Here is an 18268-nt window from a genome sequence, read left to right as displayed (position 1 = left end):
AGAAAAAGTTTCCACCACTTTAATCAAAACAGATGTAAAATTAAATTCAATTTAAAAGTAGCAACGCTATAAAAATAATCTCAAACAGTTTTTGAATGGATTTTTATGTCATTTTTTAAAATGTAAGGCTAGGCAAAGAGAGAAAATGAATGAGGAGCATAACAAGAGATTATCGGATACAGTTGATAGACTTCTGACTGAATCCAATGAACGCCTACAACTACACTTAAAGGAAAGAATGGCTGCTCTAGAAGAAAAGGTAAAATGATAGAAGGGTAAAATCACATGAATATTTTGCAATGCTTATGTTTGTTTTATATACAGCTGCAATCATTGTAATGGTCAGATGATCCATTTACTTACTTTTTAAAAATGCCTGGTATATTCTTAGAAAGGAATGCATATTTTTTATTTAAAAAAGTGTAAGATCAAATTTGGGATGAATAAAAAATTTGCATGATATATAAATCTTTTATATTCACATGTTCATATGAGGCAAATGTATTAAAATATGCTGTGCTTTTATGATGAAAATATTTTATTTATCCTCTGCCTGGTATGCAAAATAGAAAAGTGATGAAACACAAGTCAATACTTTTTTCGGGGGGAGGTGATTTGAAATATTCATGTGTCAAGTGACTGATATCTACACACCAGACTAAAAGTCAAAATGTAAGTGAGTTTATATCATCAAAAGAACTAGTATCAATCCCAGTAAAGGGTTTAGGAATCCAGTATTTTCAGCTGCATTATTTCAGAAATAGTGCTTCTATACAGTCTACAATGTGATTTACAGTTATATATGTCTCATTGATAGTTGGCAGCTACCAGACCAGCAAGAGTTATGAGAGCTGGTTACCAATTCCAGAGCATAAATTAAGGTAGGGTATAAAACCCGGATGATCACATCATTTTAGAAATCTAGATTGAATGCCAATCACTATTTTAGCTAGACATTTTCCATTAGTACATAAAATAAACCAAAATAGGGAAAATGTTTTGACAAAAAGTTAAAGTAGTTTGATTAATTTACCGATTTAAAAGTACTAAGACATGACTTCCTCTCATGCAACTTCAAATACATGGCCACTATGCAATTACTACACTCTTAGTTTAATTTTACTCTATAACTTTGAAAAAGAATACATTATTCTAAATAATGCCTTATAGTACTTGTGTGTTTTGTAGAAAAATAAATAATTTTTAACAACAAAAATAATTTTCTGGCAAGGTTTATTTTAAGTATCTATGATGCCAACTTATTTCCACATTACTTTGTGACATGTAATATTAGGTTTATGAATAGCTAGAATTTGTTATTTCTCTAATAATTTAAGTATCATTATAAATTGTTAATTCCACGTTGCAGTAGATGTCCAGAAAGTGAAATTTTTAAGAATATGATTTCACAATTTCTTCTTTCGTCAGACAATAGAAGTGAGTTCTTCTGAATTTTTTATAACACCTCTAAGATTTAGCTTGTTGCTCACTTTTTCTTATTTGAAGAATAACCAATAGTTTCTAGTTTAAAATGTGGTCTGAGAAAAGGCAAACAGAAATAGCTTAAAATGCATCATTATTTCGTTTGTTCTTCAAGTGTTGCAAAATAACATTTCCCATTTAAATTATGTATTTTTTAAATGTGAAGTTCTCACATTTGAAAATTTCATCAAAGCATGGTTTCCATGGAAACCAAGAAATACCTGTACTAAGGAAGGAATCTAAGAGGATTCTTGAGTGATAAGATATTAATCAATATGTATTTAGGTATTTTCTGTTTAATTTATTAATTATTTCTGCTATTTTCTTTTCTTTAGAATGTTTTAATTCAAGAATCAGAAACTTTCAGAAAGAATCTTGAAGAATCTTTACATGATAAGGTATAATGGAAACTTACATTTTGGGCCCATTTTTCTATTTTTATTTTCTATTCCACTGATGAATGTTTTGTTGTAAAATAAATTTGAAAAAATAATTTTAGTATGCTATCTTTGTAAAACAATTTTAACTTTTTTTTATACCTGCAGTAAAGTGTACATAGAGAGGAAGAGCTTGATGAATCTTTGTAACCCAAATTCACCAAAAATTAGCACTTTGGAAACTCCCCCCAAATTAGTCTATATTCATACTCTTCCATTAAAGGATAATCACTATCTTGACTTAGAACATTAAACAATGGTTTTGTCTTGCTTTATGCCTTATATAAATAGAATTAAAATATATGCACTAATTTATGTCTAATTTTAGATATTCTTTCAGCAGAAATACATTAAATACATCATATATAAGAATTATGCTAAGTTATATATGTCCAAACATAATCCTAGTTCCAAAGGAGCTAAAAAAAATCTAATTGAGGAGAGAGAACACAGCCTTTACAAACCAATGAGGATGCAGGGTAGCGGATGCCAAGTGCCAAATTAGTGAAGTAGGCAGTAAGAGCTACAGATAGGAAAGACCATGATTTGTTGCTGCTGTGAAGAAGACTTCAGGAAGGAGGGACTTGACTGAAGATTTAAGGGAAAGTAGGACTCTGACGCCAGGCTTTCAAACATAGTGCATGTGGCATGATCACAGGTGCTTGGTGGGGTGAGGGGATGGGTAATGAGTGTGACATGTTAAATAATAGGCACAACTATTTGGCTGGAATCAATTATTCCTGTTGTAGGGCATGTGGTAGAAGAGGAAACTAAGGGTAGATTGTGAAATTTTAATGGTAATTGCTAATAGTATTTTTCGTCTTCATTAGCCTGTAAAGTTATTGTTAGCAATTTTATCTTATTTTGTTAAAGAAGATAGGATTGCTAACTTAAGAAATGATCTATAATTGTTTGTTGAGAAAAGATAGAAGAAATGGAGAAAGAGAAGGAAGGGAAAAAGAGAATGAAGGAAAGAAGGGAGAGGGGGAAGAAGGAAGGGAGGGAAGGGAAAGGGGGAGGGAAGGGAAGGGAAGGGAAGGGAAGGGAAGGGAAGGGAAGGGAAGGGAAGGGAAGGGAAAGCGGGAGGGAAGGGAAGGGAAGGGAGGCGGGAGGGAGGGAGGGAGGGAGGGAAGGAGGCAAGGAAGGAGGGAAGGAAGGAAGAAGGAAGGAAGGAAGGAAGGAAGGAAGGAAGGAAGGAAGGAAGCAAGGGAGGGAGGGAGGGATAGTATGGGATATAGAAGGTATTGGAAAAGATGAAGAATAGAGGAAAGAGAACAATTATACATTTAACCCTACTGGATGCTGCATATTATGATGCAATTAAAAATAGTTATTTTTAATTGCATCCTGAAAGATAGGTCTTTAGAACCTGAAAGATAGGTCTTTAGAACCATGTAATGTGGGACCTAGAAGATAGTATCTGATTCTTTCTGAGGTAGTTCACAAAGACAACACAGAGGAGATTACATTTTTAGTAGCCTCTTAAAGATATATATGATCTTAATAAAGGTAGAGCATTCTAGGTAGAGGATGAATCCTCTGCAACAGCACAAAGAAAATCAAGATGATTGATTTGATGAATCATCAGAAGTTTACTGTGACTGGTATGTATTTAAAGAAGTAGTTTTTGAGCAGATTGTGAATTTTGGACTTGATGCTGTTATGCGTGCTATGTTATCCAAAGCTCTGTGTGCTCCTGGCAATATCCCCAGAACCCACTCCCCCACCACCTACCGAAGCCTTGTAACTCCAACAATCTGCCTAAGCAACCAAGAGTACTAATCATGCCATGCTTTGCATCCTTGCTTGTGCCAGTCTCCAGAGAGAGTAAATCCCAAATCATATCTCATTTCTGAACTATCATCCCATTTAGATGGGCACATTCACTAATCTGACCACATCTTCTATAATTCCTCAAATTTCCACTAAACTAACTGTACTCACAGTCCATTATCAGCAAAACCCTCTGTAGGCTCAAACTCTTTTCTCAGTGTTTCCCTTTCTATCTTTATCTCTAAAATTTGAAGTTTCTAGGTAGCTTTCCTTTCTTCTCTCTGATTCACCCCTAGTGACTTCATCTGATCTCCTGGATTTAAACACCATCTATAAATTGAGCACATCCAAATTTAGATTACCTACTGGGTCTTCTTCCCTGAGAGAGTTTATATATTCTAATGCCAACTCAATATCTCCATATGGACACCTAGGTACCTCAAATGTAACATGCCAATATATTCTCACCCCACTCCCACACATCAAACACCACCACCACCTAACCTAACACACCAGCAGTCTTCTCAGTCAATCATACTTACAATTTCTTTCTTTCTTTCTTTCAGTTACTCAGGCTAAAAAACTTGGACTTAGTCTTGACTCCTATGTTTATTTCATATCCCACATCTGGTCCAATATCAAATCCTCTTAGTTCTACTCTCACAATATAGCCAAAATATAGCCACTCTTACTCTAACACCAGTCTTGTCCAAGCCATTACTCTCTTGCCTCAAAATTTCCTCTCTTTTCTGCCTCCCAATTTAACTTGACAATCTATTTCACAGCCATTAGAATGATCATGCAACTTCTCTGCTAGAAAATCCAGGAAACATAGCAAGACCCCATCTTTACAAAAATAAAAAATAAAAACAAATTAGCCAGGTGCAGTGGTGCACACCTGTAGTCCTCCTAACTACTTGAAAGCCTGAGGCGAGAGGATTACTTGAGCCCAGGAGTTCAAGCTGCAATGAGCTGTGATCACACAACTGCACTCCAGTTTCAGTGGCAAAGTGAGACCCTGTCCTTAAATAAATAAATACATAGATAAAAGAATTTTTAAAAATCCTTCAATTGTTGCCTATCTCATGCAGAGTAAAAGCCAGAGTTTGAAGTGGTTTACAACCTCTTTTAAGACTACCATTCCTGAGTTCTGCAATCATACTTTTAAATAGTATCCTCTACTTGTCAGTTAAACCTCTCCAATCCAGCCACACTGGACTCCTTACCCTCTACTCCATTTCCACTAAGAGGTGTATGTACATGCTGTTGCTTTTGTCTGCCATGCCTTTTCCTAAGAGTCTCATTTTTAAATTTCTCCTTTATTTAGGTCATTGCCCAAGTATCACTTTATTGAAAAACCTTTCCATGACTCCCGTGTTTTCTCCTTTCTAACAACATTCTATATTCCTATATTCCTACTTGTTTATTATTCATCTTTTCTACTAAATTCTAAATTGCATGAGGGCAAAACATTTGTCAGCTCACTACTGTATCTCAGGTGCCTGACACACAAGAGGTACTCAGGGCACTTTTGTGAAAATAATGAACAAAGATATTTACAAATCAATAAGAAACTATTGAACATTTTAAAGCAACGCATTAGTTTATTGTACATGTGTTTTAAAATTATATGTCTAGCAGAGAAATGTGTAGGAAAGAGACTGAAACTGGTAAAAATCATTCAGGAAAAAGATAAAAAGGGCTTGGAGTAGGATGGTAGTGAGGTAGTGAGAATAAAAAGAACAGAGAAAAACATTGCAAAGGCCACATTGACAAAAAAAATGTGTGATGAGAAAAGAAGTTTGAATAAAGTAAAATATCAAGCACTAGCCACTGGGAAGGGGAAAAACAGTAATAGAAAAATCTAGAATGATATATTTAGACCTGTATAACAATATAAAAGCAGTTAATTAAAGCTCTAAGACAACCCCTATCTTCATAGATTTGCAGACCAGAACCTATAATGCCAATTTGAGAAAATTATCATTAAGTACAAATAATTGTGACAATATCAAGCTAATCGGTTGTCAACTTTATTTTTTAAGGTGCACTCCAGCCTCAGTGACAGAGTGACGCCCTGTCTTTAAAAAAAATTAAATAAATAAATAAATAAATAAATAACTTTTTAAAAAAATCCTCCAATTGTTGCCTATCTCATGCAGAGTAAAAGCCAGAGAGTTTACTTTCCTTTTTCTTTCAATCCAATCATCTTTTTCCTTCACCCATATGTCCTTTAACCCTCGTAGAATAATGGAAATTCTTCATTTACTGCATAAAAAAGACGCTTTCTTTATTTTCAAAACTGCATATGATTTCTACTCTGCATTTTTCAGTGACATCTACATAGCTGGTCATAATTTTAATATTCCCACGAATTTTCAAATATTCAGGATTAGTGCATGCCACGGATTGTAGATAAATTTTTATTGATTTATCGATCCACATTTTTTATTACAAGGGGAAAATTTTGGCATGCTTTATTATTATGTGTAATAACCTTTAATAAAAATATATCCTCAGTTTTCCTTTAAAAAAACATTAAGACTCATTTATCATAATTGGTTGCTGATATTACTGGCATCTGAGTAACACTGTTTTGATTTTTTTAGGAAAGATTAGCAGAAGAAATTGAAAAGCTGAGATCTGAACTTGACCAATTGAAAATGAGAACTGGCTCTTTAATTGAACCCACAATATCAAGGTAACATTAAACTAAAAGCTTATCTATAGTTCACTGAAAATCAACATGAATTCCCTTCTGGTTTCATGTGTCCTCAACTAAAATAAATCAGTACTTCCTATTGCTCACTAGTCATTACCACGTTTTGACTCTTCACTGATTTACAGTTTTTACATTCAAAAATAACTTTTTAATTAGAACTTATTTGCGTAATCAATAAAAAATTAAAATATTACCTTTTGTATTCTGCATTTCATTATATAGATAGAAATATATTAAAAGATTCTTAATTGAAGAAATTGAACTGTGTACAGGGAGATTGCATCTCATTCAAGAAGAGGCGTCAGCCCCTTTCTCTATATGTGTTCAATACAGAAATTGAATTCTACATAAAATTTTCTATATGTGTTCAGTGTAGAAACATGCAGTGTAGAAACATGCAGAAATATGTTCAATGATTATTGTGACTAAACAAATACTATTGGTTATGGTCACTTAGCAGCTACCTATTTCGGTAAAGTAATTGCAAAAAAAGAGGAAAAGAGAAATGAATCAGATTAAAGAAAAAAGAAAAAAAACTTCAAATAAATTTAGCCATACTCATCTACTTTGATTTACTATCTCATCTTAAGAAAAAGAAGCAATGGATGGCAGCTTACTTGATAGATCATAGATAGATAGATAGATAGATAGATAGATAGATAGATAGATGATAGATAGATCTATATGTTAATAATTCACACATAATTTCCTTTTGTGTTTGAGATGTTTTATTTAAAGTTGTTAGAAACCCCAGAAGGACTCACTCATTTAATCACATATTTACTAGGCAACACAGAATAATAGCAGCTGTTTGAAACTTTCCACTACCGTAGGCTTTTAGTAGAAGTTCATCTTTCTTGGTGTTATGTTCATCTTTAGAATGTTACCTCCACCAGAGGAGGGGTTTGTATCGGTTTTGATAACTACCATAATCTCAACACCTAAAAAAACTATCTTGCATATAATATGCTCTCAAGATATATTATAGAATGAATAAATGAATATCTGGTAAAGCATTTTTCAGATGCTCAAATAAAAATTCAAATTAAAAAACTCCTGAAGTGTCTTAAACTCTTTTCAATATAAATGTAAGGAAAAACAATATTTAATATTTAAAGCACTTCCATACTCAATTGAAAATGAGAAAAATTTCGGCAGGCATAAAAGCACTCAAGAAACTTTTACATATGTAAGTCATTAATTGAGAAAACCATTCTTATTTTTCACATTTTTAAGATTCTGATTTTTACATATGAACTGAAATTATTATTTCAATGGTATGTGTTCACATGGTTATGATGATTATAATGAGGATGGTGGAGAAGGAGAAGGAGAAGAACTGATAAAATATCAACGGAGTCAATCATAGAATAAGCGTTACCGAATCAATAGATTAAATATATTTGATTAAGAATAAATGGCCATTTCCTTGTTTTTTTGACCTTAGGTCTCAAAATACAAAGTTTCAAAGTGTTGTCTAAATGTCTATCACTGGCCGGGCGCGGTGGCTCACACTTGTAATCCCAGCACTTTGGGAGGCCGAGGCGGGCGGATCGCGAGGTCAGGAGATCGAGACCACGGTGAAACCTCGTCTCTACTAAAAATACAAAAAAATTAGCTGGGCGTGGTGGCGGGCGCCTGTAGTCCCAGCTACTCAGAGAGGCTGAGGCAGGAGAATGGCGTGAACCCGGGAGGCGGAGCCTGCAGTGAGCTGAGATTGCGCCACTGCACTCCAGCCTGGGCGACAGAGCGAGACTTCGTCTCAAAATAAATAAATAAATAAATAAATAAATAAATGTCTATCACTGCACTGAGTCATTATGGACAGCCTAACAATGTGACATTTATCTACAATGAAGGATGATTGGGCCTATATAGAACAATTATTCTTTGATCAACAGATTGTAGTGGAAGGAACCCTAGACCAAGAATAAGACAATCCACATTCCTAGGAGTCAGACAGATACTTACAAGCTGCTTCATTTTGGAAAACCCATTTTCCTTAATAACATTCTAAATAAATACATATTTGTACCTAAATATGCATAAATGGTATTTTTGTGATTATCTCACAGGCTTGGTTTGCAGATAAAATAAGACAAGTAAGCAATGGGGATTATATGTATAGTAAACCATATCACAAGTATAAAGTATTATAGAAATAATTAAGGTAAGCTAGCTAAACATAACTTATAATAAGTTACAGGATAACTGTATTTATTAAACAAAAATTATTTATAGAACATTCATGCTTCTGAGGACAAGTAATTTCGTAAAAACAATAACGGAAATAGGAGGTGCGTGAGAACTCAATCTACTAAGTTTTGATCTAATAGGTGAGGAAGTGAGGAGAGATAAGCTAAGGTGAGCGAATATCAGTGACGACTATTCTCTCTTAATATCTCATCTGAGAAGAAAGCAAAATGAATTCCAGAGTGACTAGAAAGGGCTTGATTTGGCTCAACTCTGAAAAAAGGTAGAATCTGGGTAATTGGAAAAGACAACAGAGAACACTCCAGGAAGCAGAGCGATGGGTAATAGGTTTTCTCTAAAAAAATTCTTACCTGGCTTATTTATGCAAGTTCTTTAATGAGATTACATGCAAGAGTCACAGGAGATTCAGGAGAAGCTACAGGGTTCATTGCTTAAAGGAACTGATGCCTGTTTTGTGACTTACTTAGATGTTCCAAAAGCCTTTCAAAATACTGAACACCTAGAATGATTTAAACATTAAACTAGTATGATAATATTGCCTCTGTTTTCTCCTGTTAGAGAACTAGCTCAGAGAATTGGAAAAAAGAGGAAAGAGATGAGTTTGAGGACTGTTATAATAAAAAGAATACTAGGAGCTAGAAGAGTAGATGGCAAAAGCACTTTTAAACTGAGACCTTAAAACTGTTAACCGCATGTGTTGAGACTGTTTTCAGGAGAACACAAACAAACAAACAAAAACAAAAGCATGTTCAAAGAAATGAAAAGAAAGTGTGAGTTACTGGAATTGAAAAAAAGTCAGTACAGCTGTATGAAAAGCTAGGCAGACAGTATCTTAAAATGAAACTGGAAAGTGGCAAAGGCCCAAATTATAGAGGGCCTTTAAGGACATTGAATAATTTTAAGCAGGAAATTGATATGATTAGATCTGTGTTTTGCTTTTTTTTTTTTAAAATAAATTGTCTGGAGTTGTGAGATAAATCAACAAGAAAACAATGCTCCTAGGATGATGAGTTATAATGTTAGAAACTTCACTCTGATGCCCAAAGGGACATTAAGGTAAGCAGCCACAGGAAAAAGGAACCCAGACTGATTACAGCAAGATAGTTTAAGCCTGTCTTATAATGATTTCATTTATTTATCATCTTGCCAGATATTTATGAAGTGCTTATTGTATGCTAGGAACGCCTTCCTGGACATAGGAAGGTGACTAAAATCTGATCTTTGTTCTTCATGAAACTTAGAGCCTCTGCCCAAGAGATGAAAACAGAGAGTTGTGTCCTTTGTGAATATGGCCTAGTTAGTTATTTTTTTTGTGTAACTTATCCATGATAAAACCTGTTTACTTAAGTCTCAAATATATTGTTACAAAAGCAATAGCTGTCACCTATTTGATGGATAATTTTTTGTTCATTTGTTCTAATGCCCCATTTGGCAAAACAAGAACTTTCTTAAGTTAGTGTCTTCCGCTGTTGCAAACACCCAGACCTCACCTCCCCTTTTTAATGTTACCAAATATTTGGAAGTGCTTGTCTTTGTTCACAAGAATAACTGAAAAAGAGAGTATAGTCAGTCAGCAGGAGCCTCAAATTCAATAGAACTAACAGCTTTAAGTATATTTCCTACTGATGATGGATCTGTTATTTCATTTTATAGGACAGCGTTATGTCACGTAATTATCATCATTATTGTAACAGTAAAATGAATTTGCTATAAATCCACATATAAGTAATATGCCTGGAGAAACCTTTTCTGCACTTTGATTATAGGATACTTTATTACCATGTTTATTGAAAACTAGTGTAATGATACTTTCCAACTAAAATTTTCCAACTCTTTCATCTTTAAGCAGATTTAAGAATCAATTGTGCTTATGAAAAGATTTTTCTTCATCCTTTTGAAACGTCTTCTTAAAAACTTAAAAAATCCTTCTGGTAGTATATCCTATTTTCTTTTATAAAAATAAGACCATAAGCCTTGGGTCCACCTAAATTTAAGGATTTTATTGATTCTCTAAATTGAAAAATAGAATGTGAAAAATAGACAATGTGAATAAACTTCTCCAAAAATTTTAAGATTGGAAAAGTTCTGGGACCCTCAAATTTTAGACATTTTTAGTTAGATGTATAAGAAATATTTAAAACAAATACAGTAATCAATAGCATATACTGTGATATACATGAAAGAGCTCCAACTAAATTGACAGAATTTAACCTAATGGATTTTGATTATCAGTGTTATTATAATTCATTTTATTACTGCATTTGAAAATGATAATAAACAGAAAGATTATAAGTACTGTGTATTCTAGAAGAAGAAAGTGCACTTGACTTTCAGGAATGGACCTAAGACTGCAGCTTCTGACATAAGTCTCTAAAGAGGCCTCAGAGAATCATGACAACTTATCAGTTTTCTTTCTTGATGTTTATTTCCTTGAGGACTTCTGCTTTATTGCCAGTTAAACAGCAGATAGTAATTTCCTGGTAAGTTCAGTTTTTTGGATTGGATTATTTTATATTATTCCTTTTTTCCAGAACTCATCTAGACACCTCAGCTGAGTTGCGATATTCGGTGGGATCCCTAGTGGACAGCCAGTCTGATTACAGAACAACTAAAGTAATAAGAAGACCAAGGAGGGGCCGCATGGGTGTGCGAAGAGATGAGCCAAAGGTTAATCTTTTAACTGCAACTCTTCTCTAGTTTTATTTAAATAGATCATTTTATTTTTGATAGAATTTTAACACTGAGATAATTAGAAAATGCTAGCATTTTTATTAATTTGAAACACAGAGTATGACATTTTTAAAAAAAACTGTAAGTAACATAAAGCCCCGACTATGGGCCCAAAGTTGAATAAGCATTTCCCATGTATTTATTCATATAACATTATGAAGTGGGCACTACTTGTATACTAAGTTCAGACATAAAAACATTGAGGCTCAGAAAAGTTAAATGTTCAACATTGCACAGGTAGCAAAGTAATGGAGTCAAAACTTGGGCCTATATTTGTGTAGTTTCCAATACTACTAGTAGTGTAATATTAACTATTATACTACATTGCCAAACACGTAGTCTTTTGATTTTCTTGGGCATTTGAGCAATGGCATTCATGTTGTTCATTCAAATTAACTTAATTAAAATTAGTATTTTAAAAACACTTTGAAGAAAATATACATAGACTGTTCCTTGTGTTCATAAAGAACTGTTAATGATAAGGGGCAGTGCTCGCCTTCCATTCAGTCAATAAATTAATTTAAAATTTGAAAGCTATGTTTGTTGAGTAATGTAGTTGTATTTTATAGAGAAGCAAAACAGTCCTTTGGTGCCTAAGTATAGTTTAGTCTTTCAGCCACTTTTATGTACCCCAAATACTATATAATACATTTGTCCATATTTGTACACAGGCCCTTGATGACTTTTGGGTTTAAACTTGCACCAGTATGTTATGTATTAATTAATCCATCATAGTGGCATTCAATATCTGTTGAATACATGAATAAATAAATGAGCAAATGAAGACTAAATGAAGTTAATCTCAATTCTTTTCTCATTATTATGTGACAAATTAATTAGTGCTACTTGATACCGAAACAAATTGTAACACAAATACTAATTCTGGTTCTCAATTCTTAACTCAATGCTCATGGAAGTATCATGTGGTCTTCCATAGAAATCATTTTATATGATCACAAAACTGAAAACCAATTTTTAAAAAAGCAGAATAAAAGAGATCAAGGATCTGTCTTTTACGCCCAGCCTCCTCACACATTCAGATAACAGCTTGAAAAACACTGGTCAATTGCATACTTCAAATGGAAGATTTCTTATATCCATTTAAAAACCATAACCATGTAAATTAGCATGCCTTGGGCTTAAAAATTCCAGGTATACCTTGTTTTACTGTGCTTTGCTTTATTGTATTTCACAAACATTATGTTTGTTTGCTTGTCTGTTTTTTTTTATAAATTGAAGGTTCCTGATAACCCTGCCTCAAACAAGTCTATGGGTGCTATTTTTTCAATGCATGTGCTCACTTTGTATATCTGTCTCATATTTTGGCAACTTTCACAATATTTCTTTCTTTCTTTCTTTCTTTCTTTCTTTCTTTCTTTCTTTCTTTCTTTCTTTCTTTCTTTCTTTCTTTCTTTTTTTTTGAGACAGGATATTATTCTGTCACCCAGGCTGGAGTGCAGTGGCGTGATCATGGCTCATTGCAGGCTTGAATTCTTGGGCTCAAGCAATCCTCCCATCTCAGCCTCCCAAGTAGCTGGGACCACAAGCAGGCACCACTATGCCCACCTAATTTTTGTATTTTTTGTAGTGATGGGGTTTCACCATCTTGCCCAGGTTGGTCTCAAACTCCTGTGCTCAAGTGATCTGCCCAACTCGGCCTCCCAAAGTGCTGGGATTATAAGCGTGAGCCACGGCACCCACCAGTTCTCGAAGTATTTCAAACTTTTATTATTATTATTATTATATCTGTTATGGTGATCTGTGAACAGTGATCTTTGATGTCACTATTGTAATCATTTGGGTGCACCACGAACCATGCCAATATAAGACAGTGAACTTAATCTATAAATGTTGTGTGTGCTTCTGCTCCAACAGCCATTTCCCATCACTTTCCCTTTCTTTGCACCTTTGTATTCCCCAAGACACAACAATATTGAAAGTAGGTCAATTAATAACCCTACAATAGCCTTAAGTGTTCAAGTGAAAGGAAGAGTTGCACATCTCTAAATCAAAAGCTAGAAACAATTACAATTAGTGAGGAAGACATGTCAAAAGCTGAGTTAGGCCAAAAGCTAGGCCTCTGGCATCTAACAGCCAAGTTGTGACTACAAAGGAAAAGTTCTTGAAGGAAAATAAAAGTGCTACTCCAGTGAACACGCAAATAAGAAAACAAAACAGCCTTACTGCTGATATGGAGAACGTTTTAGTAGTCTACATAAATGTGATCATTTAGTGATAAACAATCAAAGCATGCACAAACCAAAGCATAATCCAGAGCAAGACCCTAATTCTCTTCAATTATATGAAGAATGAGAGACGTGAGGAAGCTGCAGAAGAAAACTTTGAAGCTAGCAGAGGGTTGTTCAGTTTATAAAGTTGAAGGAAGGAAGCCATCTTCACAACATAAAAGTGCAAGGTGAAGCAGCAAGTGCTGACGGAGAAGTTGTTACAAGTTATTCAGAAGGTCTAGCTACGATAATTGATGAGGATGACTATACTAAACGACGGGTTTTCAATGTAGATGGAACCACCTTCCATTGGAAGAAGATGCCAGCTAGGACTTCCATAGCTAGGGAAGAAAAGTAAATGCCTGGCTTCAAAGCTTCAGAGGACGGGGGTGAATGAATGCAGCTGGTGACTTTAAGTTGAAGCCAATGCTCATTCACCATGCTGAAAATCCTAGGGCCTTCAAGAATTATGCTAAATCTACTCTACCTGTGTTCTATGAATGGAACAACAAAGCCTAGATGACAGCACATTTTAAACACACATGTAAGACTTACTCCTCAGAAAAAAATATTCCTTTCAAAATATTACTACTTATTAACAATGCACCTGGCCACCCAAGAGCTCTGACAGAGATGCTCAAAGAGATTGTTTTTGTGTGTGTGTGTGTGTGCCTGCTAACACAACATTCATTCTGTAGCCCATGGATGAAGGAGTGATTTTGGCTTTCAATTATTATAACTTAAGAAATACATTTCATAGGGCTCTAGCTGCCATAGGTAGTGACTCCTCTGAAGGACTGGGGCAAAACCAATTGAAAACATTCTGGAAATGACTCATCATTCTAGATGCCATTAAGAACATTTATGACTCATGGGAGGAGGTCAAAACATCAACCTTGATCAGATTCAATGGCTCACACCTGTAACCCCAGCACTTTGAGAGGCTGAGGCAGGTGATCACCTGAAGTCAGGAGTTCGAGACCAGCCTGACCAACATGGTGAAATCTCATCTCTACTAAAAGTACAAAAATTAGCTGGGTGTGGTGATGCACCTCTGCATTCCCAGCTACTCTGGAGGCTGAGGCACGAGAATAGCTTGAGCTTGGGTGGCAGAGGTTGCAGTGAGCTGAGATCAAGCCCCTGCCCTCCAGCCTGGGCAACAGAGCAAGACTCCCTCTCAAAAAAAAAAAAAAAATCAACCTTAATGAGTTAGGAAGACATTGATTCTAACCCTCGTGGATGACTTTGAAGGGCTCAAGACTTCTGTGGGGGAAGTAACTGCAAATGTGGTGAAAATAACAAGATAACTAGAATTAGAAGTAGAGCCTGAAAATACAAATAAATTGCTGCAATCTCATGATAAAACTTAAACAGATGAGGATTTACTTTTTATGAATGAACAGAAAGTGGTTTCTTGAGATGGAATCTACTCCCGGTGAAGATGCAACCTACTCCTGGTGAACATTGTTAAAATGACAACAAAGGATATAAAATATTACATTACATAGTTGATAAGGCAGTTTCAGGGTATGAGAGGATTGATTCCAGTTTTGAAAGAAGTTCTACTGTGGGTTAAATGCTATCAAACTGCATTCCATGCTACAGAGAAATCTTTCATGAAAGGGAGAGTCAATCAATGTGGCAAACTTCATTGTTGTCTTATTTTTAAAAATTGTCATAGCCACCCAACCTTCAGTAACCACTACCCTTATCAGTCGGCAGCCATCAGCCTCAAGGCAAGACCCTCCACCAGCAAAAAGATTGAAACTCACTGAAGGCTTAGATGATCATTAGCATTTTTTAGCTATAATGTATTTTTAATGAAGGTATGTTCATTTTTTAGACATAGTGCGATTATACACTTAATAGACTTCAGTAGAGAATGAGCATAACTTTTATGTTCATTGGGAAACCAATACATTTGTGTGACTCTATTGTGATATTCACTTTATCAGGGTGGGCTGGAACTAACCCTGAAATCTCTGTGGAGTACACCTGTACATCATTTTGCAATATTTTAAATAATATTTTGTTAGAATCAATGTAAATAAATGTTGGGAAGAGAATTCTTGTGTAATTTTTTATGTGATAATATTTGTGATCTAAGCTTATAATAAGAAAATATAGGAAGACTAAGTTGTGAGTGCTTGAGTACAAATAAATAGATTGTTATATTTGGAAATAAGGAAAAGTATTACAAATACATGCATTAAAGTAATTGTTACCTTGGAATATGATTGAACTATAAATCATATTGAAGTTTATCATCTTTATTTCTATTAAAATCTTGATGTTTATGCTGACAATTAATCCCTCACATTAGTTAAGATGTCAAGGAACTATTTTATGGAAGCAAATAAATTAAAATGTTAACAATTGGTTCGGTTTTTGCAAGGTCCGTTGTAAAAGCATGCCTGTTGTTGTTGCTGTCTTTGAGATTAGTGCTTTGAAAATGAGCAATATGATAAATATTCTGTGTTTTTTCATTCACCATTCAGGTGAAATCTCTTGGGGATCACGAGTGGAATAGAACTCAACAGATTGGAGTACTAAGCAGCCATCCTTTTGAAAGTGACACTGAAATGTCTGATATTGATGATGATGACAGAGAAACAATTTTTAGCTCAATGGATCTTCTCTCTCCAAGTGGTCATTCCGACGCCCAGACTCTAGCCATGATGCTTCAGGAACAATTGGATGCCATCAACAAAGAAATCAGGTAACTTCAATTAGTACTGATGGTTTCAAGAAATTAGAAGACCTTGATACTGTGCTAAAACTGTAATTACTAGATCAGAAGCATTGCCTGAACTGGGAGCTTAATAGATATGCAGAATCTCAGACCTCACCCCATATGCACTGAATCAGAGTGTGTATTTTCAGAAGATTCCCAGTATATCTGTATATCTCCTTTATAATATTAGGACAGCCTTTGTAAGGAACATACATGAAACATATAAAACTAATGACATTAGTGACAATGTAGAAGAATAAGTGAAAGGCAAAACTTTCTCCAGTGAATTTTAAAGCACTTTTTAAATTAAAATTTGCTACTAAAGGGAAAGTATATGTGGTAATCATGTACATTCTTCAAATACATTATATACTGCAGTAAAAGTACCAAATAGTATGCAAATTAATGTGCATTAAGATCCCTTAAAATATTTAAACATTGGAGTGAAATTAATTTACCATTCTTTTTGTCAATTTTATGCCATTTATATCAGGGACAGCATGTTTCTTGGAAGTTTATTAACAGTTTTAGAGACTGGAAAGTCCAAGATGAAGGTTTCAGCAGGGTTCAGTTTTTGGTAAAGGCTCTCTTCCTGGCTCCAGGGAAAGGGAAATTGAGGCAGGTGGTGGGAGGCAGAAAGAGAGGGGGGAGAGAGAGAGGGAGAGAGAGAGAGAACATTAATATATTAATTCTATGGAATTAAGCCTCTCTCTCTCTCTTTCTGCCCCCCACTGCCCACTCACCTTTACCTTTCCCTGGAGCCAGGAACAGAGAGCCTTTACCAAAAATGGAACCCTGCTGGAACCTTGATCCTGAACTTTTCAAAACAGCAAATTAATTTCACTCCAATGTTTAAATACTTTTAAGGGATCTGAGAGCCTTTACCATAGAAAAATTTATGGAAGACCCCATGTAACCTCAGTTACCTCCCCAAGATCCTATTTTCAAATACAGTCACTTTGGCCTTTACAGCTTCAACCTATGAACTGAAGGTGGGAGATAAAATTCAGTTAATAGCAAAGCAAATGCTGAAAGCAGGATAGAGTCCTCTTCTCTGCCAGGAACACTTGAAAAAAAAAGTTAATACCTTTAAATATGATAAACTAAACATATTACTACTATTCTTAATAAGAAAAATTACATTTCTGTATTAATATATATTGCATGAAAATTCAGATTTTTTTTATTTAAATGGGGTCTCGCACTGCTACCCAAGCTAGTGTGCCATAACTCAGACCTGGCTCACTGCAGCCCACAACATCCCAGTGTCAAGCAATTCTCCCAGCTCAGCCTTCCAAGTAGCTGGGACTGTAGGCATGTGCCACCATACCTAATTTTTTTCTTAATTTTTTGTAGAGACAGGGCCTCCCTCTGTTGCCCAGGGTCTTGAACTCCTGGGCTCTAATGATCCTCCTGCCTTGGCCTCCCAAAATACTGGAATTACAAGCGTGAGCTACCACACCCAGCCTCAGATTGTTAATCTTAGTGCTTGTGGCTGTTTAATTGTATTCACTGGTGCCTAAAACTTGCGTTTGAAGTTGGGCTGCTACCATATTTTAAACTGAGACACAATTCTTATAGAGTTTTTTATGATTAATATTCTTATATCAGTGAAAATACATTTTTCACATATTAATGCTGAAGTTTATAACAAATCAGGCTGATCAATAAAAATCCTCTAGCATTTTGGGGACATATGTGTGAAAATGGGGATGTAAGTATGTAAGTAAATGGGTACCAAATTTATTTGCATTCTTTAAGTATAAAATCTTACTATATCTGTGAAACATAATTTAATATTATAGCCTAACAAGTATCTTTATTATATTTTCATTTCAAAGGCAATAAAACGTGGTGATATGAATTATTTCATACTAGATATGAAAAAATGTACTATTGCTATATATACCCTAATAATAGATGGTTTTCATTACAATTGAAATTGGAC

At 34.7% G+C, this 18268-nt stretch overlaps 1 protein-coding gene across 15 annotated transcripts in view; it reads left to right on the top strand.

Annotated features, from left to right (window-relative positions):
• PPFIA2 (PTPRF interacting protein alpha 2) overlaps window positions 1-18268 on the top strand; it is a 516856-nt gene that overhangs the window by 404353 nt on the left and 94235 nt on the right. For all 15 annotated transcript variants that reach the window (XM_055236863.2, XM_055236852.2, XM_055236853.2 and 12 more), the window contains 5 exons: window positions 128-259; window positions 1818-1880; window positions 6302-6393; window positions 11160-11295; window positions 16085-16305. In XM_055236863.2, coding sequence (XP_055092838.1) covers window positions 128-259; window positions 1818-1880; window positions 6302-6393; window positions 11160-11295; window positions 16085-16305 — 644 coding nt within the window. The remainder of the gene's footprint in view (window positions 1-127; window positions 260-1817; window positions 1881-6301; window positions 6394-11159; window positions 11296-16084; window positions 16306-18268) is intronic.

Source organism: Symphalangus syndactylus, chromosome 13, assembly GCF_028878055.3.
Source record: "Symphalangus syndactylus isolate Jambi chromosome 13, NHGRI_mSymSyn1-v2.1_pri, whole genome shotgun sequence".
Taxonomy (NCBI): domain Eukaryota; kingdom Metazoa; phylum Chordata; class Mammalia; order Primates; family Hylobatidae; genus Symphalangus; species Symphalangus syndactylus.
The sequence above is the reverse complement of the archived record's forward strand: the minus strand, read 5'-3'. Positions and strand labels throughout refer to the sequence as shown.